The sequence below is a fragment of the Eulemur rufifrons genome, chromosome 3 (genome assembly GCF_041146395.1).
Source record: "Eulemur rufifrons isolate Redbay chromosome 3, OSU_ERuf_1, whole genome shotgun sequence".
NCBI classification, from domain to species: domain Eukaryota; kingdom Metazoa; phylum Chordata; class Mammalia; order Primates; family Lemuridae; genus Eulemur; species Eulemur rufifrons.
Genome location: NC_090985.1, coordinates 64,504,073 through 64,529,554, shown reverse-complemented (window position 1 = coordinate 64,529,554; position 25,482 = coordinate 64,504,073). Strand labels below are relative to the sequence as shown.

The window sequence follows — 25,482 nt, the reverse complement described above, 5'->3', positions numbered from 1 at the left end:
GATTTAAAATAACAGAAAAATATAAGTACAAGTATACATAACAGCATAATAAAACTCACTTTAACATAAATTTATTTAAAATGTTACCCCCATATTTCCTCAATGAACAACTTGCTTCAGTTTTATCTCCCCCTCATCCAGTTATTTTATGTCTTTTTGGGGGAAAGGAGATGAGGGTTTGTTTTTGTTTTTTAAAAAATCACTGGCTTTTTAAAAAGTGTTACTGCAGTCATTTATAAGATGCATGTTATATGGAAGTGATACCTGAGTTGTTTGCATGGGCAATGGAAGAGGCAGCAGCTCTGAAAGAAGTATGAGTCCAGAAAAAAATCCTTCAGGAACCTTCAAGATTGAAGAAAGAACTTCTTTTAACATTAAAGACCAAGTATTATTGGCCAGAGTCTCTTCTGAGATTGTGAGTTTTTCATTAACTCCTTGTGTAAAAGTCAGTAAAATATCAACGATATCATTTTGAATTTTCTGTTCATCACTATCCAAACGACCTGAGAGGGGGATAGAGCACAGTAGCATATGTAAAGTAACAAGTGCTGAAGGAACACGCATGTCCTTAAACTCAAAGGATCCACCTCTCAGGAGTTCCGTTAACATAGTTTTAAGAAGAGTGAGTGTGCAGCGAGCCATTGAAATAGTAGTAACTCTGTGAAGGGTAGTCCCCATGTTGACATGGAGCCTCCAAGGCTGAGTCAGAATACTGTTCAACTTCTGCAGAACTCGAATAAAGGTGTCCATTCCTTCAGCAGAAAAAAGCTGAATAACAGCAAGATTCCATTTCAGATCTTTCTGTTGACCTTTATATAGGATAAGAGAAAAAAAAAAAAACCTAATTACTTACATGTTAATAATGGTGAAGAATTTTGCATATTTAATAAATGATATTTATACTAGGCTTAAAGAATAACAGTTTTTAAAAGTATAGTAACCACATTACCTTCAACAGGAGGTGGTGGACATGCCACATTACAGAGAACACGTAAGGCAGTGGTAAGGCCAACTCCTTCTGGAGTCATCAAGTTATCGATATTCTTTAAAAATAAAAATGAACAGGGAGTTTTATTTCTTGGTACCCATTAGATCAAGAGAAAATTCCAAACAAGGCATTAATTAAAAATAAGAGCTTCAAGTTAAGTACATGCAATATTTTATATTTATTAAGTAAATTTAAAACATGAAAAATGCCTTAGAGTTAAAGAAGTTGATCAAGATTATTTAATCTTTGGCACAGATGGTACTGTATGTACTATTATTTGGCATGTAGGTACTATATGTTGTTCTATATATTATGCAAATAAAAACAATTATAATGCACAAGTACATTAAAAAGTACTGACTAAAACACAGGTAACATACAGGAATGTACAAGATTCTCTGTATTAAGAGTTTAAAATGACTCTCTTTCTATATACCCTTTTCATACATCTTCTCTTCCAAAAATGAAGCTATGACTCTGTATTTAAAAGCCCTGTGGGTACTAAGCCTCTTTTAAAACTGAGGAAGCAACAGGGAATGTTTTTGGATTACATAACATACATTTTTTTTAAAAAGCAGATGCCAAGGGAGTCTAGTTATTATAACCAGTTGGGGACTAGGTTAGAGGAAAAAGAAATACATCGTCTATGTCATTAGCACCTGCCTATGCTATGTTTCTGGCAACAAATAGTTACATTTAAATTTTTGTAGCTTTCACAGACCAGCATTATAAACAGTTTAAAAACTTGGAAAAAATAACATTCAAAAATGTTACTATTCCAACTTCTGGCTGGTGGCTCATGCCTGTAATCCTAGCACTTTGGCTGAGGTGGGAAGATCCCTTGAGCCCAGAAGTCACAGACTACCTAGGCACCATAGCGAGACCCTGCCTCTACAAAAAGTCTAAAAAATTAGCTGGGAGAAGTGGCATGTGCCTGTAGGTCTACCTACTTGGCAGGCTGAGGATCACTTGAGCCCAGGAGTTTGAGGTTACAATGAGCCACTGCACTCCAGCCTGGGTGACAAAGTGAGATGCTGTCTCTAAAAAAAGGAAGTTACCATTCTAATTTCTAAGCCTCTGTTTACACACTTAATAAATAAAAAAATTCTTCTCTTTTGTATGTTTCCCACTTTAGATTATCTTTTCCTTTATTTTCCTTGTAATTCCACAAATTACACAAGACAGCAGGGAGCCACAGAATGAAGCTTTGGTCTTGGATCAACTTTTTATAATCTATCTGGGGATCAGAACCACTTACAATAATCACAATTAATGGGATAAAGATTTATATAAAATTCAAAACTCGGGCCAGGCACAGTGGCTCACACTTGTAATCCTAGTACTCTGGGAGGCCGACGCAGGCAGATCATTCGAGCTCAGGAGTTCGAGACCAGCCTGAGCAAGAGCGAGATCCCATCTCTACTAAAAATAGAAAGAAATTATCTGGACAACTAAAAATATATAGAAAAAATTAGCCGGGCATGGTGGTGCATGCCTGTAGTCCCAGCTACTCGGAAGGCTGAGGCAGGAGGATTGCTTGAGCCCAGGAGTTTGAGGTTGCTGTGAGCTAGGCTAATGCCACGGCACTCTAGCCCAGGCAACAGAACAAGACTCCGTCTCAAAAAAAAAAAAAAAAAAAAAATCAAAACTCTTAATTATAGCATGTAATTCAAATTTCTAGAATTAAATTTCTTACTGGTTAAAGACTTTTAATCAAGTCATCTGATATTTATTAAACATCTTGTTAATACTCACTCAACCATGCACAAGTACCCAGAATATATGACCATCTAACTTTACAGGACATTAATTGTACTTCTGCTAAATAAAAGAAAATATAATGAAAAGTTCTAGATGTCATTTGAGGCACAGAGTAAGAACACAGAACAACATGATGGCATCATAGGAAGTAAAAGTACTCGTAGGAGAGATGGAGTAAAAGAAGACAAGGGCATAAAAATCAGAAAAGAAATATCTGAAGCAGATAAGCCCAAACAATACTTTACTGTAGTGTCAGAATAGCAACAGATTAAATAATTCACATAAATTACTTAAATAACATACACTGCAATTCCAAGACCAAGATGGTTTACACATCTCTCTTTCTCTCTAACACACACACACACACATACACAGAGTTCACCTACTAAATGAAAGAGGAGATAATTCAAGGTTCATTTTGCCCCTCTAGCATAAAACATTTTATGTATCTATGAATGCCTTTAGCCCTTCTTCTTATGCTACACGTTGCATCAACTAAGGAACAAAGAAGAAAAAAACAATTTACAAGACTAACTAAAAATGCAGCGATTTTTTTCAGTATAAATTACTTGAACTGCATAAGAATTTTTTCTATTGAGTTTTATGGATTTTATGAATTTCAACTTTTACAAATTATTTCAACTATAGATTTGACCAACCCAAATTAACAACAAAGAGAACTAGCCCCCACTGCAACTATCTGGAATGGGCCCTATCAATTTTCACCTAAATATTCTGAGTGAAATTCTTTTTCACCAATTAAAGCTTAACTGAACAGCTTTGTTATACTATGATAACATTTAACTTTAAAACACTTTTATAAATGTCATAAAGCTGGTAGGTGCTATTAATAAAGTAAAAAATAGGACAGAGTCTGGTAGTACACAGGGTTTTATGCATGTGTGTTCATACAAACACATAATCACACATCAATCTACATATACCAATCTCTATCTACAAAGTCTAATAAATTAATCACGGACACTTAACAATTTCTGCATTATCTACACAAGTGATTTAATGCAGGATCACTATATGCTACCACATAGTTTCTTTTTTTTTTTTTTTTTTTTTTTGTTGAGACAGAGTCTCACTTTGTTGCCCAGGCTAGAGTGAGTGCCGTGGCGTCAGCTTAGCTCACAGCAACCTCAAACTCCTGGGCTTAAGCGATCCTACTGCCTCAGCCTCCCGAGTAGCTGGGACTACAGGCATGCGCCACTATGCCCGGCTAATTTTTTCTATATAGATTTTTAGGTGTCCATATAATGTCTTTCTATTTTTAGTAGAGACGGGGTCTCGCTCAGGCTGGTCTCGAACTCTTGACCTTGAGCAATCCACCCGCCTCGGCCTCCCAGAGTGCTAGGATTACAGGCGTGAGCCACCGCGCCCGGCCCACATAGTTTCATAAAAGCAAAGTGCTTTTAAGTTTTACTTACCTGTTTAACATATTCAATTAAGTTTGGGATGCAGTTAATTTCAAATCTAAGGTTTTTCAGAGGTTCAAGCCACTTGCCAAGTTCTTAAAAACAAGAATAATAATTAATAATATTTAAAAATAAACGCAGTTATGACAAAGAAAGTAAAAGTATTTTTTTCAAAGGAAAACATTATCAGATCCATATTGATTCCAACAATCTAAATTTCATACAGTGATGAACTTGTGTCTAATTCTTTAAGCAAGTTTTAAAAAGAAATGTAAATGTAGCCCTACTATTCTGGTTTAGAAATAAGAAGTAACTATTCTTAGTTATCTGGTTTCTGAAAACATAAATGTTTAAATGCTTAAACAGTCCATCTAATTAAAATGAATTTTTTGAAACAATCAATTTACAACATTTAAAAAAGACTTATAAAATAGACGGCTTATAAAGTAATATAACATAGTGTTCATTTCTCTATCTTTGCCATTGCCTTCCCCACCCCAAAAAGTAGAAACAAAATGAATCAATTTCTAAGGAATCTTGCTGAGTGCCTTTTCCCTTAATATGAATTTTTAATTTTCAATTTCCTAATTTGCCTGTATAAAATTAAAAGTAATTACTATCATGCCAAAACAATAACAGCAAACTTTTTAAATAAACACAAATGAAATCCACCCTTTACTGCAACCAAACACAAAATTCTCTGTTGAGCCTAAGAATACTGAATTATAGAAATGCCCCCTGTATTTCTGGAGACAAGATTTGATTTCAGAAGTCAAATAAGGCTTTGCCTTAAGGAAAAGATAAATGTGTTAGTTCAAGAGCTGCCTCGTCTCAGGAGGGCGTCTTGCTGGTCAGTAGAAGCTGCATCTCAAGGAGACAGCTGTAAACTGGGCCTTTGGTTCTCACCTGTTTTGAAAGACAAGGCAGGCCTCCCTTAGGACCAAAGGTTGCTGGTGCTGCTGACAGGTGGACCCCCGGAGATGAGAGCTAATCAGATAGATATGCTATTGCCCAAGCCGGGCCCAGATGGAATCATGAGGTTAAAGTAATTAACACAAAGCACAGCCCATGTTGACTTCTGGGATCATCTCTGTCTCCAAGAACACAATCACCAGAGCCAAGATGTCTCTGTTTGTTGCTAAAGTAATAGCCTTATCATAAAACTTAGAAGTTTGCCCCAAGACGATTTTATAACCCATTGTTCCCCTAGTTAGAGTTAGTTAAAGGATCTGTAGTAGCCTTTTAGGAGACTTTGACCCTAAAGCAAACTGCCTGTTAGTATGCAAATCCCGTTGCCCTTGGCAACGGGGAAGCCTGTATGTACCCTATATAATACCTGTGTGGAGTTTCAGTCGGGGAAATATTTGATGCGGGTAAAATATTTCCATCCGGATACCCTCCTGTATCTATTTTCATAAACTTTTACTTTATAAACTATATCTTTGGCTCTGTGTATTATTATTGCCATTACTTTATATTTTTATTTCTGTTTCCTACTATATTTTTCATCCTTTGCGATGACCCCTGCCTGAGAGACCTGATCGGAAGAAAAAACCTCTTTGCAGGGAGCCTAGCTAACTGCCTGCAAACTGGCGTAGTCAACTTAGAGATCTGATCAGAGCAAAGAGAAAAGGACCTCTTTGCGGGGAGCGTAGCTAACTCCCCGCAATTCTCCTACAAGCTATGCTGTAATGCCTATTCTCTTACTATCAAAAATATTTCTAGAAAAGCACACTCTAATTTGAAAAGTGATATACCAATTCCAGACATTTCATAGGCATGATTAAAGGACACGAAAACAGTCACGTCTTTCCTTGGTTCTACACTCCTCCATGAGGATTACAGCTATACACATCTGAGTATTTTTTCTCTGCATTTTTAAATTAACTGTTTCATATATACAGAATACACAGTTCAAATGAACAATATTAATGAATAATATTAAAACAAATTGCAGTGTACCCATCACCCATAAAAAAGTAGTAAAGTAAAGCATTAATCATACTTTTGAAGACACTGTGTGCCCTCCTTTTATAAAAGCATACTTAAATGAAAAAAATCTATTCCCAGGACAGGAAGTTGAGTTTACTATCTAACTGTTACTGGAGATACCACATGTAAAATTTAGGATTAAAAAGAAAAGAGGTCACATGCTATTCTAAAGCATTTTTACAATATTTACTCAATGTTATCAAATCTTCTACTTGATAAGGTCAGAAAGCCAGGAATCAAAATAAAATAATTTAAAAACCGTGATTAAGTATTTTAAACTTTTCAAGACTGCCCACATAAGGTTTGCCAAAAACTTCATTCAATATACTTTTTTTTTTTTTTTTTTTTTTTTGTTGAGACAGAGTCTCACTTTGTTGCCAAGGCTAGAGTGAGTGCCGTGGCGTCAGCTTAGCTCACAGCAACCTCAGACTCCTCGGCTTAAGCGATCCTACTGCCTCAGCCTCCCGAGTAGCTGGGACTACAGACATGCGCCACTATGCCCAGCTAATTTTTTTCTATATAGATTTTTAGTTGTCCATATAATGTCTTTCTATTTTTAGTAGAGACGGGGTCTCGCTCAGGCTGGTCTCGAACTCCTGACCTTGAGCAATCCACCCGCCTCGGCCTCCCAGAGTGCTAGGATTACAGGCGTGAGCCACCGCGCCCGGCCCTTTTTTTTTTTTTGAGACAGAGTCTCACTCTGTTGCCCGGGCTAGAATGCTATGGCATGAGCCTACCTCACAGCAACCTCAAACTCCTGGGCTCAAGACATCCTTCTGTCTTAGCCTCCCGAGTAGCTGGGACTACAGGCATGCACCACCATGCCCGGCTAATGTTTTCTATATATTTTTAGTTGTCCAGCTAATTTCTTTCTATTTTTAGTAGAGACGGGGTCTCGCTCTTGCTCAGGCTGGTCTCAAACTCCTGAGCTCGAACGATCCACCCGCCTCAGCCTCCCAGAGTGCTAGGATTACAGGTGTGAGCCACCACACCTGGCCTCATTCAATATACATTTATATACTTAAAAAGAAATAATGTTCATATTCACTCTTCTTTACTTTTGAGGATAGCAAATATGTGTTAATCCACTAACAGATTTCTAAATTATGTTTTGAATTGTGTTGTAGTTAGAAATATAGATACAGCAAAACAGAGGCAAAACCATACACAAAACTTAACTTTTGAGTTTGTCTTTAAACTACTACCCCTTCCATTTTGATTAGAAACTTCAACTAAACACCAATCTTCATGACTTTCCAGAAAAAGGCACTTTCAAACCTTTTCATTTATATACTAAAATATTTTATCAACCTTTAGTTTTATAAACTATCTTCATAAAACATAATTTCAGGAAGTTAAAAATAGAGTATTACCAGGTATATTATCAAAACATGATGAAGCACTAATTACAGATATTCAAAGGCTTTTTCCTTCACATTACAAACGATTAAAATAACTTCAGTACCATACCTTGCAATTTAGCGTTATTTTCATCTGCTTTACAAAGCTTCAAGAGAGATGCTGCATGCTGTTCAAGCATTTGAACATCACTGGAAGACTGAACCACCACCAAAATAAGTATGCATGCATAATTATAAGCTACTGACTTCTTTGATTTGGAATCGCTGAAACAAAATAAGGTTTGTAAGGTTTGGGTACAAAAACGATTTTTTATGAACAATTTTTAAACATTTCTTTTTCTACTTGGTTTTAAAGAGACCAATGGAATTTACAATAAAACACAACTAACTTCCTGAAGACAAGAAATCAGATTTTACAGTTCACATCCAATTCACCTGAAAACACTATTTAAAAGTATATAAAAAGAAAACATATCACTATGGAAAGTAAAATTCTATCAAGAAATAAGATCAGAAGAAAAATGAAATATTAAAAAGTATATTTCATTAGCAATAAAAGATTAGGAAGTATAATTCATTGGTCTCCTTTAAAATATTTGTCCAATTGGGATAAAGAGGAACAAGTGTAATCACTTGCCTTCAATACTCAGTCTTCCACTACAGAACTAGTAAGATATGGATAGGCACAGAGGCCATTGTTGCTTGCCTTTCGTAGGCACCCCACCCCCCCAGCCAGAAAGAGCTGTCACTCAAGGAGTTATACCAAGTCCCCATTGTGAAGAGCGTTACCTGGATGTTATTGCTTTGTGTGACATGAGCTAGGAAGAGGGCATGTCTCTCTTCTCATACACTAAAACCCTCTGCCCTACCAGGGCCAGGTTTTGAAGAACCTTCTTCAAAACTATTATCATTCTCAATTCCCCCCAACTAGTCAAAGCAATTCTGAAACCAAAGTACCATGAATATCTTAAAAGGCAAGAGCACAAGATAGCAAGAGAGTCCTCACTACTCTTAAGGTATATGTATATTCCTGTGCCTTAGAATTCCCCTCTACAGTCTGGTCCAAATGCAGTGCTATTTATAACTAATTAATCACAACCAGTTACAGATTACTTTGTTCCTTCTCCACTACCACTGCTACACTTGACTAGCCTTAAAAATACATATATTTAAAAAAATAATAATAATTCCCCTCTACAATAAAACAGCAGGGGTACTACAGTTGCAATCCTTGTTAACATCACAGGGAAACTGAAAAAAGATGCTAAAATAAGTCCATTTCATTGCTTTACAGACATATCTTATATATTAGAGATTTCTGTCACTCTAATCCTTAATTAACAAGTTATGTGTTACGTCAAAAATAATTATAGTGTTTTTCTCTCAAAACAACACCTTCTTTTAAGGAACTATATTAGTGATCTAGTAATAGTGATCTAGTTTCCTAACATAATAGGAAATTAAAGGAGTAAGTAGAAAATTACCCTAAGGCTTCTTTGGAATAGTACTCCATTAGAGTAATAAGACTTTGGAGATTCTTGTCAAGACTGAAAACATGACCAACAGCTGATCTTCCCACAGGATTAAAAGTAATCAAATAAAGATTGTGAAGGGTTCCCAAGAGATCTGAATGGTCAGTTTCTTCACTGGCTGTACAACGCTGAAAATGGCTGAATAGTTCTGTAATACACTGCAACGTCTGTGTTGAATCCTGTAGCCATAAGGCAAACGCATCATCAATAACACCATCAGATTGGAGACCTTCTTCTTCATCTTGATCATAAAGGTGACACAGAGCTCGGATCAACAAATTTGTTGCTTCATATTCCGACATAAAAAAAAGAAGACCCTTTTGTGACTGTGCAAGAAACTTTAAAACATCTTTTGTGGCTTGCAGCACACCAGGGTGGGCACTTGTTACTGGAATTGACAGAAGCAAGGTAACCAACTCCAAGAAGTGATGACTATGAAGATACCTGTGGACAAGTTAATTCATACATGTCAAGTCAGTGCAAAGCATTCTTCATTCATTCAATATTCACTACACAGGAAACCAGCAAAATTTTTTAATGACCATAATCCTTATCCTCAGTAATATGCTGCTTTAAATGAAAACATAATGTGAGTAGCAAGTCTTCTCCCTACAAGGCCAAATAAAAGTGAAAGTTCTGTGAGGATTTCTCCTATCTAGTATTCAAGAGGTGTTCAATAAATAACTGTTGACAAGTTTTCTCTTTTCAGAGTTAACCCTGACTTTAAATTCTGGGCCTTCTTTGTAGGCCACTTATCAAATGCTCCTTTTTCACCATGGTCCTACTCTATTCATGGCATAGCAGTATATGTGTATTAGTGTATCTACGAAAAATATAGTATATGTACAGTCAGCCATTCATATCTGTGGCTTCCACATTCAACCAACTGTGGACTGAAAATATTTTTTGAAATGTGTCAGTACTGAAGATGTACAGATTTTTTTGTCATTATTCCCTAAATAATACAGTATAACAACTATTCATATAGCCAATTATTTAAATTATACTAAAGGATGTACAAATACTATGCCATTTAATATCAGAGACCTGAGCATCCTCTGATTTTGATACCTGAGGGAGGTCCTAGAACCAATCCCCCACAGATACTTAGGTACAACTGTACTATAGAAAAATATTGTATATTCAGATTTACTATAGGAGATCTGAATTAATATCTCTAGAAAAAACTCTCAAACTATCAATTTTTAATATGTGACGAATTAATATTATCATACACAGCACTCTTTTTTATCAGTTCTAAAAACTATTCTTCAGTATACATACTCTCAGGGGAAAAAGAAAGAATTTCCCCAACACTCCAAAGTGGACATAAATGCTCCAAAGTGGACATAAATGCTACAGACAACTTCTTTAGGCATCAGTTTTCTTATCTGTATGGATTTCCTTGCTTACCAATAGGCCCTGCCAGATTTAAACTCTTTTTTTTCCTTTTCCTTTTTTTAAAAAGAGATGGGGTCTCACTATATTGCCCAGGTTGGACTCCTGAGTTCAAGCAATCCTCCCACCTTGGCCTCCCTAAACTCTTCTAAAATCAACTTTTTCAAAATGAAACTTAACTAGACTTTTAAAAAAAAAATCAAAACAGTATTTTCTCCAAAAATTCAAAAATCGGGGGTGGGGGGTGGGGTCTATAAAGACATCTCTTAACTACAAAAGAAGACCACCTTAATGTGAATTTGTTAATTTTGAGTTAGGAAGAATATTGTAATTTTTTGAATGCTAAAAAGCATAAAAATTATTTAAAATTCTGATTTATTCTCTTCACAATTTTAGTCACTGTGAATGGTGCCACAATAGCTTCCATAAACACCTGCCAAATTATTACTGATAAGTAAATTAAAGGCCAGAATTCATTTTTATCAAAAGTGAAAACTGACTCTTCAATCCAACTACTGCTTAAACTATTACTTCTACTTCATGATAAACATCCCCCAACCCAAGTAACTGCTTACTGCAAAGTCAAACAGAAGACAAAGCTCCAGAATTACTATGCTCTAAGAGCATCTTTAACCACCTTATTGGAAAAGAGTTAACATACCAGGCCTCAGAGTGCTCATTTTTAGAGAGGCCTGCTTGCAAGGTTGGCCCTTGGCTGATATCCAGGAACTTGGATTTCAGGAGGATTCCCACACACCCAACTGATAAGAATAGTTCGCTATGCCTCCATTATTTATGCAAACAATATGGTTATGTTGAACACCTGCTTTCCTTCTAGGAATCTGGAATTCTCATACATGATAAGCAGTGAATGCCTACAAGGCTATCCCTCAATAAAAAGCCTGGGTGCCAATTAGCTTAAGTACTGTGCAATGTATACATATATTAAAACCTCACACTGTATCCCATAAATATTTACAATTATTGTTTGTCATTTAAAAATAAAAATAAAAAGGTCCTGGGTGCCAACTTTCTAAAGAGCCTCCTCAACAGGCAACATTTCACACATGTTATCACAACTTGTTGCTGGGGGACTAACGTGGTCCCTGTGTGACTCCAGTGAGAGGACTCTGGAAGCTTGTGACTGGTTTCGCCAGACTTTGTCCCACGTACCTTTTTCCTTTGCTGAGTATAACTACGTGCTGAGTCTTGCGAATCCTCCTAGAGAATCTTAATGATCTTGTGGTTGCTGATACATGACATTAGGACATTAGAGTCTTGCGATCACTTCAAACTAATCCTTCCAAAATGCAATTATTTCTCCTTCCAAAATTCACTCTCTCTCTTAATTTACTAGTTTCTATCAATAAAACAAGTTCCTATTATTACCCTGGCTAGAAACCTCTTGTGCCTTCTCACTTTCTCTTATCTACTAGGTCCTATTGCCAAGTCCTAGTACTATAATTGCTCTTTCACAAATTCTCTCTATATTAGCACAATTATTTGTCTTTCCAGTCCCTGTAACCTGAAATATCAAGTATCCTTGCACAAATATGCATTATCTATAAACAGATAAAAAACAAAATCAACCACATAAAATTGCTTTCAGTGATTTGTGAAATATATTTTCCAAAAACCAAACATATCATACCTAAAGAGAACAGGGTATGGATCATCCCTCTCTGGAGGTCCAGTAATTCGTGCCATGGTTGGGAAAGACTTAACAGGAGGCTGGATCATTGTATGAGGTGCAGTTTCCATTAAATGAAAAACTTCTTCTAGGAGGTTAATAAGCTTTTCTATCTCCCCTTCACTTATATTTGAGGATTCCAAAAGATCCATATCCATAGAAGCTTCTACCTCATTTTCATATTCTGGGTTTGTTCTCTCAAGTCCAGCATCTGGGTCATGATCAGGTTCACTGTGGTTAGGAACAGACGAAGTCTTCTCTGCTAAATGGTCACCAAGTCTTTTAATCTCTAACAAGACTTCATAGAAATGGCATTTCTGAAGAATAGCTGAACCAGCAGTGACAACCCTTACAGTCTGATCTAAAAGTATGAGTTCCAGAAGTTTCTGATAGCCACTTTTTTCACTCTGCCTACCTCTTAAAAAAGCTTCCATTCCTTCTGTCATACTAATGACACTGTCCAAAGCTTTAAAGGCATTTAACTTAAGAGAAGATGACACATGATCAGCAAACAGAAGCTCAAATAATCCATTGATCACTCCTGCTTGCAGCAGTTCCGTAACTCCTTGAACCCCACATTCTGCTAGTGAGGACACTAATTTGGTCCCAGCTTTTAGCTGTCGGACATTTAAGGCGATAGGCTGGCGAAGGGCTACCTGTAGATTTAAAGCTTGCATGGTCCAGTCCACCAACTGGCCAAGGGAGTCTTGTTTTGTGTTTTTCAATTGCAAATAGCTTAATCCTTTTATTATTAAACTTGGAATTTCTTCTAAAGCTGTTACCCATCTTGCACCTCTCTCTTCTCGATACAAATCTAATAGTTCAGTTAATTTCACTGAGGCTTCTATTGCCCCTGAATTTTCTTTATCTGGACCTTGATCCTTTAGTCTACTGATTTCTATTTCAAAAGTTGTCTTGTATGGACAGCTGAAATATAAGAGTGGTACAAGCTCCCTGTCATATGGATCATATGTCATAGGAGGAACTGAAGCTAAATCTTCAGCAGTGTATTCAACATCAAAGTGTGGATACTTAAATGTTTCACGCTCCAAGTCAGCGATTCCATCTTCATCACTGGAAATTTGTTCATAGCCATCATCCCCTGAAAATTAGTTTGAATAATATTTAATTATTATATCATTGCTGTTTAATGCATAAAATCTGGTTGATCAAAAAACAGTTTAGTAGTACAGCAAACATTAAGAATTAATAATTTTCTCAATAAAATTAACTTCTGCCCCAACACTTTATCCACAATTACCAACATTTTAGAACTATGGACAAATTTCTTAAGCAAATTCTTCTATCATATCTCTTCAGCTTTACAACACACTCTGTAACAGATATCTTTTCCTCACAGGAATAAGAAATGCCTCAAAGTAACAAAAATACCTCTCTCAGGAGGGAAGAAATTAAGCTTGCCCTCTTGAGAGATTGTTTCCAGAGAATTCCTCCAGCCCTCTTTTGACATTCCTTTGCTTAGCCTTAGCAATACACTGGTATTTGAAAAGATAAAGGCCTACAGGGGCTCGATGCTGAAATAAGCCAGATGTCTTCTATTAAAAATTAAATAAGGGCCAAGCGCAGTGGCTCACGCCTATAATCCTAGCTTTCTGGAGGCCGAAGTGGGAGGATAGCTGCAGCTCAGGGGTTCGACACCCGCCTGAGCACAGTGAGACATCGTCTCTATATTTAAAAAAAAAAAAAAAAGAAAGAAAGAAAAAGAAAAAAAAATTAAATAAGCCAGCCTCATTCTCTCACCTTCTCTACCAAAATGTCCTCTGATATAGAAAACTGCCTGCCTGAAATTTAACTATTTTTTGCCACTCAAATACAATAAACCTAAAAAAGATTATTTGGTAATCTGGGGATAAGAGAAGCTAAGAAAACCATCACTCAATAATCCAATCATTTGAGTGTTTTGTAACAGGGCCCTTGTGATTCTGAAATGACACTCATGCTCACATCACTACTGTAGGAAAAAACCAACGCAGATTAGCTGTCATTTTGCATAAATGCCTTAACATTACATGCTATTTCTTAGACAAATGAAGAGTTAATTAGCTTGAATATCTCTCATGTTTTACTTTCAAAGGAAAAATAAGGCCTAATTAAAGGACTACATCATACTGCCCCGTGTCCTTGTGTAACTGAGACTTTTCTGCCTGAATTTCTAAAAATAATGTAGCATTTTGCTAAAATATCTAGCTGGCAGACATCTTTAAGAATTCCAACCAGCTTACATCATTCCTTACTCTGAAAACAGCCACCAAATCCCTAACCAACATGCATTTGCAACATGACCCTGTTTCCCTGGCCAAAGCTGATGGTATCAAGCGGCAACTTGTACTGTAGCAAGCCAAAGAGAATCTCTCTCCTAGGAAATTGGAAATGGGACTGAGATACAGTCAAGCAGTTCAGACTGGTTGGTTAGACAGAGTAAATTAAAGCTGTGGGTTGAATAAATAACAGTTAATTGACAGAGAGAGTATAAAGCAGACACAAAAAGCACAAAAAAGATGGAAATCTCATTTTTAGTCATGCCTTGAGGTCCAGCTACATTCTGACCCTCAGTTGTTTTTTTTTTTTTTTAATATTTTTTCTCCCTCTCTTCCTCTCCCCCCTGCCCGCCTTTTTTTAATAGACTCTTGGATTTCTTGAAACCCATTATCTTTTTTTTTTTTTTTTTTTTTGAGGCAGAGTTTTGCTCTGTTGCCCTGGGTAGAGTAAAGTGGCATCATCATAGCTCACTGCAACCTCAAACTCCTGGGCTCAAGCAATCCTCTTGCCTCAGCCTCCCAAGTAGCTGGGACTACAGGTGTGCACCACTACGCCTGGCTGATTTTTCTATTTTTAGTAGAGACGGGGTCTCACTCTTGCTCACGCTGGTCTTGAACTCCGGAGCTCAAGCAATCCTCCTGCCTCGGCCTCCCAGAATGCTAGGATTACAGCCATGAGCTACCATGCCCAGCCCCATTTATCTTTGCTATAAATTATCTTGCATTCTTCAAAGTTACATTGAATTAAGTTTCTAGCACTTAAAACCAAAATCCCTAAGCTAACATAACCCACCTTCACCTTCTTCATCCTCTTCACCTTCTTCTTCTTCATCTTCCTCTTCCTCCTCAGGGATGCTGTCTACTGTATGACGATCATCCTCATCCTCATCCTCTTCTTCCTCTACATCCACATCATCTTCATCATCTTCTCCTTCTTCTTGCTGTTCCTCTTCTACTTCTCCTTCATCAGAATATTGACCTTCCTGGGGGACAGAATTCCGATCAGGAGAAATAGGCTCGAAGTAATCTTCTCTGTGAGGAGCATCCTCTTCCTTGTCACCAGACACTGAAAAATTGAGGTTTAAGGCACAGACTATTTTAATGGTTTAAGTAATACAAGGCAGCAGGATTAAATAAGGCAACTACTTAATGATATTTTGGATGTTTTAGTTCATAAATACCCTTTAAAAAGGTGGGAGAATTTACTTGTTTTTAAAAAATATTAAGTGTATACATTGTATAACTTCATATAGTGAGAATTAATAAAGTATACTATTTTATGTTCTAGTACCATAAACAAATCCTTTTCTTTTTAGGTATTAAGTAACTATCTCTTTTCCAATACATACTACTTGTTTTTTAACTGACTCTTTTGTATATGTCACTATAGCAAACTAACACTTTATTTTCAAAGTAATGTTGGCATAGCTTCAAATGAATTAACTAATTTTTTTAAACAAGTTCATTAATCAATAGAAAAATACAAGGAAATATTGCACAGCATGGGGGGGGAGATTAATCAACTTTTGATTACCAGCATCTAATTTCTTTTCTTTAATCAAAAGGAACTATTAATAATCAAGAAGAAAAAAAACCTAGCACTGATTTTATTTATACCTGGCAGAGGCATAGGATCATCTTCATCATCATCAGGTGGAGGGGGTCCTGGAGGAGTTCTTGGTCCCCTTGGCTGTGGTCTTGGAGGGCTTCCATTAAACTGATCTTCTTTCTCCCCATCAGCTAGAGTTTTATTAGAGACAGAAAAAGAACTTTCAAATCACAGTTGACCTTTCAACAACACAGGTTTGAACTGTGTGGCTCCCCTTATACTCGAAATACAGTATTCACAGCATGTAAAACCCACACATATACAAAAGGCCAACTTTTCCTACATGCAGGTTCCTCTGGACAGACTTCAGGATGACTGTATTAAAGTATAGAAAGATGAATGCATGAAAATATCCTTTTCATCATTTGAGATTTCCATCTTCAGAATTTATTGATAATAATCTTTTCCTTCCTAGTGTCTTAACAGAAATTTTGCTAAATAATCTATATTGGTAAAGTCAGGATTTCTGACTTCTCACGTACCAAAATGTATACATTCTTTGGCATAATCGCAGAGAAATGAAGACTAATTTTTGTGCCAAAAATATAGGCCAATTTGTAATAGCCAAAAACTACAATAGAAACTACCCAAATGTCCTTCAATAAGTGAAAGATTAAATAAACTGTTGTACATTCATACTATTGATACCACTCAGCCATAAAAAAGAACAAACTATTGATATACATAACAAAGTGGACAAAATCTCAAGGAAATTATCTTCAATGAAAAAAGTCAATCTCAAAAAGATACAGTATACCATTTCTGTAACTTTTGTAAAATAATATAATTATATAGATGGTGAACAGATTAGTGGTTGCCAAAATTAGAGATGAATGGGATAGATATGGATATAAAGGGGTTAACACGAGGAAACCTTATGGCAACGGGATAGTTAAGTATCTTGATTATGGCGGTGGTTCTATAAGGCTACCCGTGACATTAAAAAGCACCAAGCTACACACAAACATGTACATGTCTAACTGGTGAAATCTAAACAAGTTCTGCAGATTGTACCAATGCCAATTTTCTGGTTTTGATATTGTACTATAGCTATAAAAGATGTTAACACTGGGGGAAGCTAAAGAATACACAGGACTTCCCCGTACATTTCTTTGAAACCTCCTGTGAAATCTGTAATTATGTCAAAGTAAAAAGTTAAGTAAATTGAACAAAATGTTAAAGTAACTGCTATACATGTCAAGCATTGTGACAAGACTAAAGACACAAATATCAGTAAATATACTCTCTGTCCACAAGGAGCTCAGTCTGGCAAAAAAGACAAATAAGTACAGAAGAAGGAAGAAATAAAGGAAAAATAAAAGTAAAAGACTAACTATGCTTAGCAGGTAAGATATAAGAAAACATAAAGTGCAGTGTATGACCACCATTAGAGAAAAAGAGCTTATACGACATTACTATATCAGGATTAATAGAAACAAAACTCATTTTATTTGTACTCACAAAATGCTAAATGTAAAGAAATTTTTTCCCTAATGACCTCAATTATAATTTCACAATGTAATCCTGAATCTCCACTCATTCATGCATTCATTCATAGAGACACAGTTTCACTATATTGCCCAGACTGGACTCAAACTCCTGAGCTCAAGTGATCCTCCCCACTCAGCCACCCAAGTAGCTGGGATTACAAGCATGTGCCACTGTGCCTGGATCTGAATCTCCTTATTTCAACTCCTTACAGTAATTAGTACTGGAGTAAGAAAAAGAGATATGAGCCCATAAGCCCTTGGAAACATAAGCCCAGCTGCCTACCCTACAGAAAGAAAGCCACTGAAGTGTACTGAAATTCTTATTTTTCTTGTTTCTGGCTAATGAGCAAAAGGTTCTCTAAAGTAGGAGAAATCTGCATTAGTTAAGGTTTATACATCTTAAAAATCTGAAATGCATTCCTGAAAAAAAATTTCCACTAACATAAGCATTCCAGGAATACATATCAAACTTCCTGCCTACTCTTCAATTAGTTTAGAAATAATTTTGATAGTAAACCATGAATAGCTATTGGATTATATTATCATTAACATATTTTAGCCAGGCACGGTGGCTCACGCCTGTAATCCTAGCACTCTGGGAGGCCAAGGCGGGAGGATCGCTCAAGGTCAGGAGTTCGAGACCAGCCTGAGCAAGACGCAAGACCCTGTCTATACTAAAAATAGAAAGAAATTAGCTGGACAACTAAAAATATATAGAAAAAATTAGCCAGGCATGGTGGCGCATGCCTGTAGTCCCAGCTACTCGGGAGGCTGAGGCAGGAGGATTGCCTGAGCCCAGGAGTCTGAGGTTGCTGTGAGCTAGGCTGACGCCACAGCACTCTAGCCAGGGTGATGGAGCAGGACTCTGTCTCAAAAAAAAAAAAAAGAAAAGAAATTGTAAACACTTCAACATAAAAAGAAATTCTCATAGGAAAGAATAAGAGACTGCCAGATATCTTGTCAAGTCTTAAGCAAAGTTCAAAAGGTAGGTGAGATCTTTGAATTACCTTTTTTTTATATAATAGACATAAGTTTCACTGATGAAAGCAAATTTAAAATTCTCACCATGTTTTGGATTCCTTTTCAAACTTGGCTGTGGCTGGGGAGGTGGTGGTGGTGGAGGTGGTGGTGGTGGTGAGTCTCTGTCATGACTTATCACTCTATCCACTGATCCATATATTGCCAGTGTCAGACAGTTATACCAGCCTCTTAGCACCAGACCATCAGTATTCACCTGGTTTGCAGGGGTAAAAAAAAAACTTCCAAATTAATGTTTTAATATGCCAGAAGTAAACTGGTATCAAAATAGTTTGTGGCTCAACTAAAATCTTTAAAAGTATGCTGAAAACGCAAAGGTCAAATTGGTGAAATTTACCAAGAGGCACAGCTTTTGTATGGTTCTCCAAGATTACCATAACTAAATCTGTCCTAAGACTACACCTCCCCAGTCCTGTAAGTTTAACCAGATTCCCACCCAAGAGAAGAGAAATGAGAATAAAATTAAATGGGAGCTATTGCTAATTAATAAATTAAACCTCAATAGCTACTGGGGATCAAGGATGGGAAGAAAAGTATAAATTGTGCCCAGCCTCAAGAATGACAAAGTTCATAAAATTGTATAGCATTCTTTTTATATGCCCAAATCATATATGCAGGTATATTTTATGTACTCATATTGTACTTAAAAAAGGGAACCCAAAGGCATTAAATAAATTGTTTTTGCAAAGAAACGTTCTCCTAAAAATATCAAAGACTTGGCCAACGCCATTAACCCTCAATATTTCCTCATAAAATAAAAATAACTTTATGCTTTTCAAAGCTGATCTATCTTAATGGCTAGATCTTTACAACTATGATAGTTAGAACAAATATTATTGTTACCTTTTAATAAATAAAAAAATCAGGGTGTCTGAAGAAGAACCTGCTCTAGAAACCAAAGCCCCTGACTTCTGGGTTCTCATTACATTCTACCATACTCGGTAAAGATGAAGTTGTAAGTGTTATTGGGGCCTCTTCTGGAAGCACAATAAGGAAGAGAGAATTTGATATTCTCCTTGCTAGACTATACAGGGAAACTGGGGATCAGAAGAAAGGCTCAAAGTCTATGCCCAAGAATTGATAGATTCTTGGCAGAAATCCCTTTGGGAGGAAGATAAATAGATAACGATGACAATTTTTAGTCTAAACAGGATGCAGAGGATTAAATAATCATGCCCACCCCCAAAATCAAACAGCAAACTGCTGTCCCATACAAAATCATAATTATTTTTGCATTTTAGATCTTCCATTAGCTATTTCTAGAATGGCAATTGCTGTATCAAGAAAAATGGCATGCTTTTGATAAGGAAGGAGAAATATGAAATACGTATTTTTAAAGAAATCTTAGTTAAGGTACAGTAATGTCTAATAACAATCTGCCTATCAACTTCTGAATTTGCTCACCTTAATAAAAGAAGGGAAAGCACAAATGCTGGTCTCTTCCTAATTCAAGTATATAACTAGGGGAAGAAAGAGCTTTATAGGTAGAGAATGACATTACAATGTCTTTTTTTTTTTTTTTTTTTTTTTTTTTTTTTTTTTTTTGAGACAGAGTCTCACTCTGTTGCCCAGGCTAGAGTGAGTGCCGTGGCGTCAGCCTAGCTCACAGCAACCTCAAACTCCTGAGCTCAAGCGATCCTCCTGTCTCAGCCTCCCGAGTAGCTGGGACTACAGGCATGCGCCACCATGCCCGGCTAATTTTTTTTTTTTTCTATATATATTTTTAGCTGTCCATATAATTTCTTTCTATTTTTAGTAGAGATGGGGTCTCGCTCTTGCTCAGGCTGGTCTCGAACTCCTGAGCTCAAACGATCCGCCCACCTCGGCCTCCCAGAGTGCTAGGATTACAGGCGTGAGCCACCACGCCCGGCCGACATTACAATGTCTTTACACCACCGTAAAATAGCTTCTGGATACAAGAGGAATCAGATAAGAAATGATGACATCCTGCAGCACTAAAACCAAATAAACTGACATTCTGCATCAATAATTTATTTGGATCACAAACTTTGAATGGAAGTGAGAACAAACAGCAATGACAAGTTGAAAACTGACTTCCACAATTACCTTTGAGTTGGGTCTAAAGATGATGGAAGTATTCTCATCATATTCCAGGCTGCCAAAAAGAGTGGGAATAAATACACAGGCTGAAACACTGAACATCATAGATGATGAAGTCTTTCTTGATCCAACTATTTTAATGTAATCAAATGCTACGTTTTTGTTTTGATTGAATAAACCATGAAGTTTGGGTTTAATTTACTGTCCCCAAAATGTTATCAAGAAAAAGAATAAATCAATCCCTGAAATTCTGAATTGGTTTGGGTTGAGTACAGATATCAATATTTTGTTAAAAGCACCCCAGGTAATTCTAATATACAGCCAGAGTAGAGAACCATTGCATTACATTTATACAAAAATGCAGACTACAACTAATATGTAAGAAAAGCACCTATTTTTATCAAGTGGCTATTGACATAAGAACACCCTAAAATAGTAAAAACTATCTGCTTCTAATTTTCTAGGTTTCCCTTAATTTAAAAAGGTTAAATTACCAATATAATTTAATAATAAATGACAGAAGAATCAATAAAAGAATGATGTCTAAGAAACTGTTAATTTCTGACAGAAATAGAAATTTTCCCACATTTAAGCTACCTTTAAAATTTTTTATTTTATAAATGAGTTCTAAGTAAATGCATTTAATGGTCAATTTGTTTGCAGATATCACAACCAGTTTTAATAACACCTTATATGCATTAAATAATCCCCAAAGGGAGTATCTATTAACAAAAGTCTCAATTTATAAAAGTGACTATGGAATTTTAAATTACAAAGTAGTATGATATAAAAGACACATAAAATATTAGCTCACGATGTGTTTATATAATTTTATTTAAGAATCAAAAAGCAATCTTTTCCAAATTAGATGGTTACTATTAAATTGTGTGAAAGTATCACATGCATAAGAAATACATGTAAGAGTAAAAACCAAACAAAAGATGGGGAATGTTTCATACATTTAAAATTTTATTTTGTAAATATACTCAACATCTTCTTACGAGTTTGACATTTCTTTAATATTGCCTTGATAAAATTAAACCCTGCATTCTTGGATCTTCCAGCAGATACATCCTTTTCTTCTAGCTAACGAACAAAAATGTTTTGCTTACTAACTCATAAGTTACTAGTGAAATTACCTAGCAGGTACGTACCTTCCCAACCTATCGAAAACTGGGGCACTTGGTTTGCTTACATTGTTGAAGAATAAGTCTAATTGAAATGTGTGTGGCGATGTCTCCCTGTGAATAAAACAAAGTCAAAATATCAGCCTTTGTAATAATCAGTTCCCAAATTAAGACAAAAAATATAGTAAGTACAAAGTTAAGAGCAATTCTAGAATTAGAGTATAACATTCCTAAGATTTAAATAACAAAAACATAGATTGAATATTTTTTTCTTTTTTTTTAATGAAGGGGTGGAGGGTTGGGAGGAGGGGGGCTCAATTTCCTTGGGGTTTTTTTGTTGTTGTTGTTGTTGTTGAGACAGAGTCTTACTCTGTCGTCCTGGGTAGAGTGTAGTGGCGTCATTGTAGCACACTGCAACCTCCAACTCCTGGGCTGTAAGAGATCCTTCTGCCTCAGCCTTCCAGGGAGCTGGGACTACAGGCACACACCACAATGCCCAGCTGATTTTTTTTTCTTTTTGGGAGAGATGGGGGTCTCATTCTTGCTCAGGCTGGACTCCAACTCCTGAGCTCAAGCAATCCTCCCACCTCGGCCTCCCACAGTGCTAGCATTACAGGCATGAGCCATCGCACCTAGCCTTAATATGACATTTTATGTAATTTTATTGACATCCAATTCTCAACTGGACAACTGTTACTGAAAATAAAATTTTAATCAAGTATCTTTTATCTGCTACATGGTGTCTACCTTAAATAATTAAAATTTTTAATTTATTTTAAAGGCAAATACTAATTGTTGTGATATCTATCTAATTGTATAATTATATCACTGCTCCCTTTCATTATAGCAAAAAGAATTAGGGGTTAACTAACTTCAAGTTGTTTTTTTGAGACAGGGTCTCACTCTGTTGCCTAGTCTAGGGTACAGTGGCCCAATCATAGCTCACTACAACCTCAAGCTTCTGAACTCAAGTGATCCTCCTGACTCAGCCTCCCAAATAGCTAGGACTACAGGCAAGTGCCACCATGTCCAGCTAATTTTTAAAAAAAAATTTTTATAGAGATAGGGTCTCATGATGTTTCCCAAGCTGGTCCTGAACTCCTAGGCTCAAACAATCCTGCCTTGGCCTCCCAAAGCACTGCGATTATAGGCATGCGTCACTATGCCCAGCCTCAAGTTCTATATTATAATTGCAATTTGATTTCAACTTAATCCACATTAACACAAGGCTGTAATCATAATCTTAGCATCAGAGCCCTAAATTGTGACTTAAAGCCTAAATTGAAATTTCTTTTTTTTTTTTTTAAATTTTAAATTAGCTGTCCATATAATTTCTTTATATTTTTAGTAGAGACGGGGGTCTCGCTCTTGCTCAGGCTGGTCTCGAACTCCTGAGCTCAAAAATCCTCCCGCCTCAGCCACCCAGAATGCTAGGATTACAGGCATGAGCCACCGCGCCCAGCCTGAAATTTCTATAGTAGTAATTTACACAAATATTTTGGTCTTTTTAAAATAGATTATATAGTTAAGATTAAAGCCTATTTAATTTGCATTAGACTGAAATTTTGATACACTTCATGTAAAAGATACCATATCATAGCACCATTGGCCAAAATTCCTTAGGATCAACTAAAATCTTGGCTTTAAACACCACATTCTTTGTTCTTGTTCATATAAAAACCCAAATGGTAAAAAGCATCATGACCAGAGTACTATCGAAGAGATTCCTTTATGCACTTCATGCATGATAGAAGTACAAATGGTACAGTCATTCTGAAAGGCAATGTGGCAATAAAGTTCAGGAGACTGAAAAAATGTTCACGTCACGCTATGATTTGAAAGTATCCCTCAAAGTTCATATGTTGGAAACTTAATCCTCAATGCAACAGTATGGGGAGGTAGGCCCTAATAAAAGGTGATTAGGTGAATGGATTGATGTTGTTACCTGGGTAGTAGGTTAGTTATCCCATAGTGGGTTAGTTAGCGTGGGTGTGCTTGTTATTTAATAAAAAAGCAAGTTCAATCTCCTTTTGCTCTCTTGCTCCCTCTGGCCCTTCTGCCTTCCTCCATGTGAAGACACAACAAGAAGGCCCTTGTCAAACGCTGGCACCTTGATATTGGACTTCCCAGCCCCCAGAAATGTGAGAAATAGATTGCTTTTCCTTATAAATCATCCAGTTTGTGGCATTCTATTATAGTAACACAAAATGGACCAAGACACCCCATTTGATCCACTTTTTTCTAGGAAGTGTTTCCACAGAAACACTAATATGCAAATAAGGATTTTTTTCAAGAGGAGACTCATCATATACTGTTACTTGTAATTTGAAAACTAAAAACGATCTAAGGGGTCAGGTATGGTGGCTCATGCCTGCAATCCCCATACTGTGGCAGGAAGATCATTTGAGCACAGGAATTTGAGACCACCTGAGCAACACAGCAAGAGATCCCAACTCTACAAAAAATAGAAAAGTTAGCTAGGCTTGGTGGTGTGTGCCTGTGGTCCCAGCTACTCAGGAGGCTGAGGCAGGAGGTTGCAGTGAGCTATGATGACGCCACTGCACTCCAGACTGGGCAACAGAGGGGGACCCTGTCTCAAAAAAAACAAAACAAAACCATCTAATGGTCCCCACAAAAAAGACTAATCAAATAAATTACAGCACATTCAATTCCTTAGACTATGTAGCTATTAGAAATCATAAATTCGGATAACATTAAATAATATGAAAGTATTCCTGACACATTATTAAATGAAATAAAGGAATACACAGAACAATATACAGTAGGGTCAGAGTAACAACATACATTTACCTTACCCGAATTCAACCATATATGCCCAACAACTCTAGTCTCTCCATCTTGCCCTTCCTCTTCAAACTAGACCCTGGACTCTCAAATCTCAAGAAAAGAGAAAAGAGCTAAAATGTAAACTCTTTACTTCTGACCCACTATAGGCTCAGGTCCTAGTCACTGAAAAGTGATTTAAAGAATCCAGGGTAATCTGACTACATTAGACTTTTATCTCACAACTTGGTGACTATAAAAAAAAAAAACCTACCCTCACATATTTACCACATGTAAAAAAACAACATAATATATGTACACACATACATACATAAACATGCACACACATTAAAAACCACAAAATACCAAATGTTAAGATTGTCTTGGAATAGAGAAATTATAGGGATTTTAACTTTACCTACGCATTTCTGAATTTTATAAAGAGAAAAGACACTATTGTAAAGTATGCTCCCAAATATCATTTGATCTCTAACATTACTTTCAACCTTGAGATTCCAGTCTTCCTGACTTGGATTTGTTTTGTTGTGTTAATACTTTATTTCACTGTTCTGTAACGTATTAATCATGTATAAAGCTGTTTCTGATACTTTTATATTTGGAGTTACTAAAACACAAAGAGCCACTCATCCCTAGCTAAGAAAAGGAAAAGGGATGAGAGGGAAAATGAAACCAATACTCCTACTCATTGCAACTAATGGCAGAGATCCAGTTTGCCTGCTGTGGTAGCCAGCCTCCAAGATGGCCCCCAATGACTCCTTTAGCTTCCTAGCATTCACACCCTGTGTAGTTCCCTCCCATACTGTACCAGCAGAATATGTAACCAATAGAATACAGTAAAGGTGATAATGTCACTTCTGATATTAAGTTATAAAACACACTGACTGTGGCTTCCTTCTTGGGCATGCTCTCTATCACTCCTGGATCACT

At 36.5% G+C, this 25,482-nt stretch overlaps 1 protein-coding gene across 1 annotated transcript in view; it reads right to left on the bottom strand.

The window, feature by feature from the left end:
* Window positions 1-25,482, bottom strand: part of VIRMA (vir like m6A methyltransferase associated) — a 66,225-nt gene that overhangs the window by 30,923 nt on the left and 9,820 nt on the right. The window contains exons 3-13 of the mRNA XM_069465482.1: window positions 21,778-21,864; window positions 20,630-20,678; window positions 18,590-18,758; window positions 16,043-16,165; window positions 15,219-15,491; window positions 12,108-13,248; window positions 9,011-9,502; window positions 7,636-7,790; window positions 4,186-4,268; window positions 950-1,043; window positions 265-809 (exon numbers count right to left, since the gene is read on the bottom strand). Of these exons, the coding sequence (XP_069321583.1) occupies window positions 265-809; window positions 950-1,043; window positions 4,186-4,268; window positions 7,636-7,790; window positions 9,011-9,502; window positions 12,108-13,248; window positions 15,219-15,491; window positions 16,043-16,165; window positions 18,590-18,758; window positions 20,630-20,678; window positions 21,778-21,864 (3,211 nt within the window). The remainder of the gene's footprint in view (window positions 1-264; window positions 810-949; window positions 1,044-4,185; window positions 4,269-7,635; window positions 7,791-9,010; window positions 9,503-12,107; window positions 13,249-15,218; window positions 15,492-16,042; window positions 16,166-18,589; window positions 18,759-20,629; window positions 20,679-21,777; window positions 21,865-25,482) is intronic.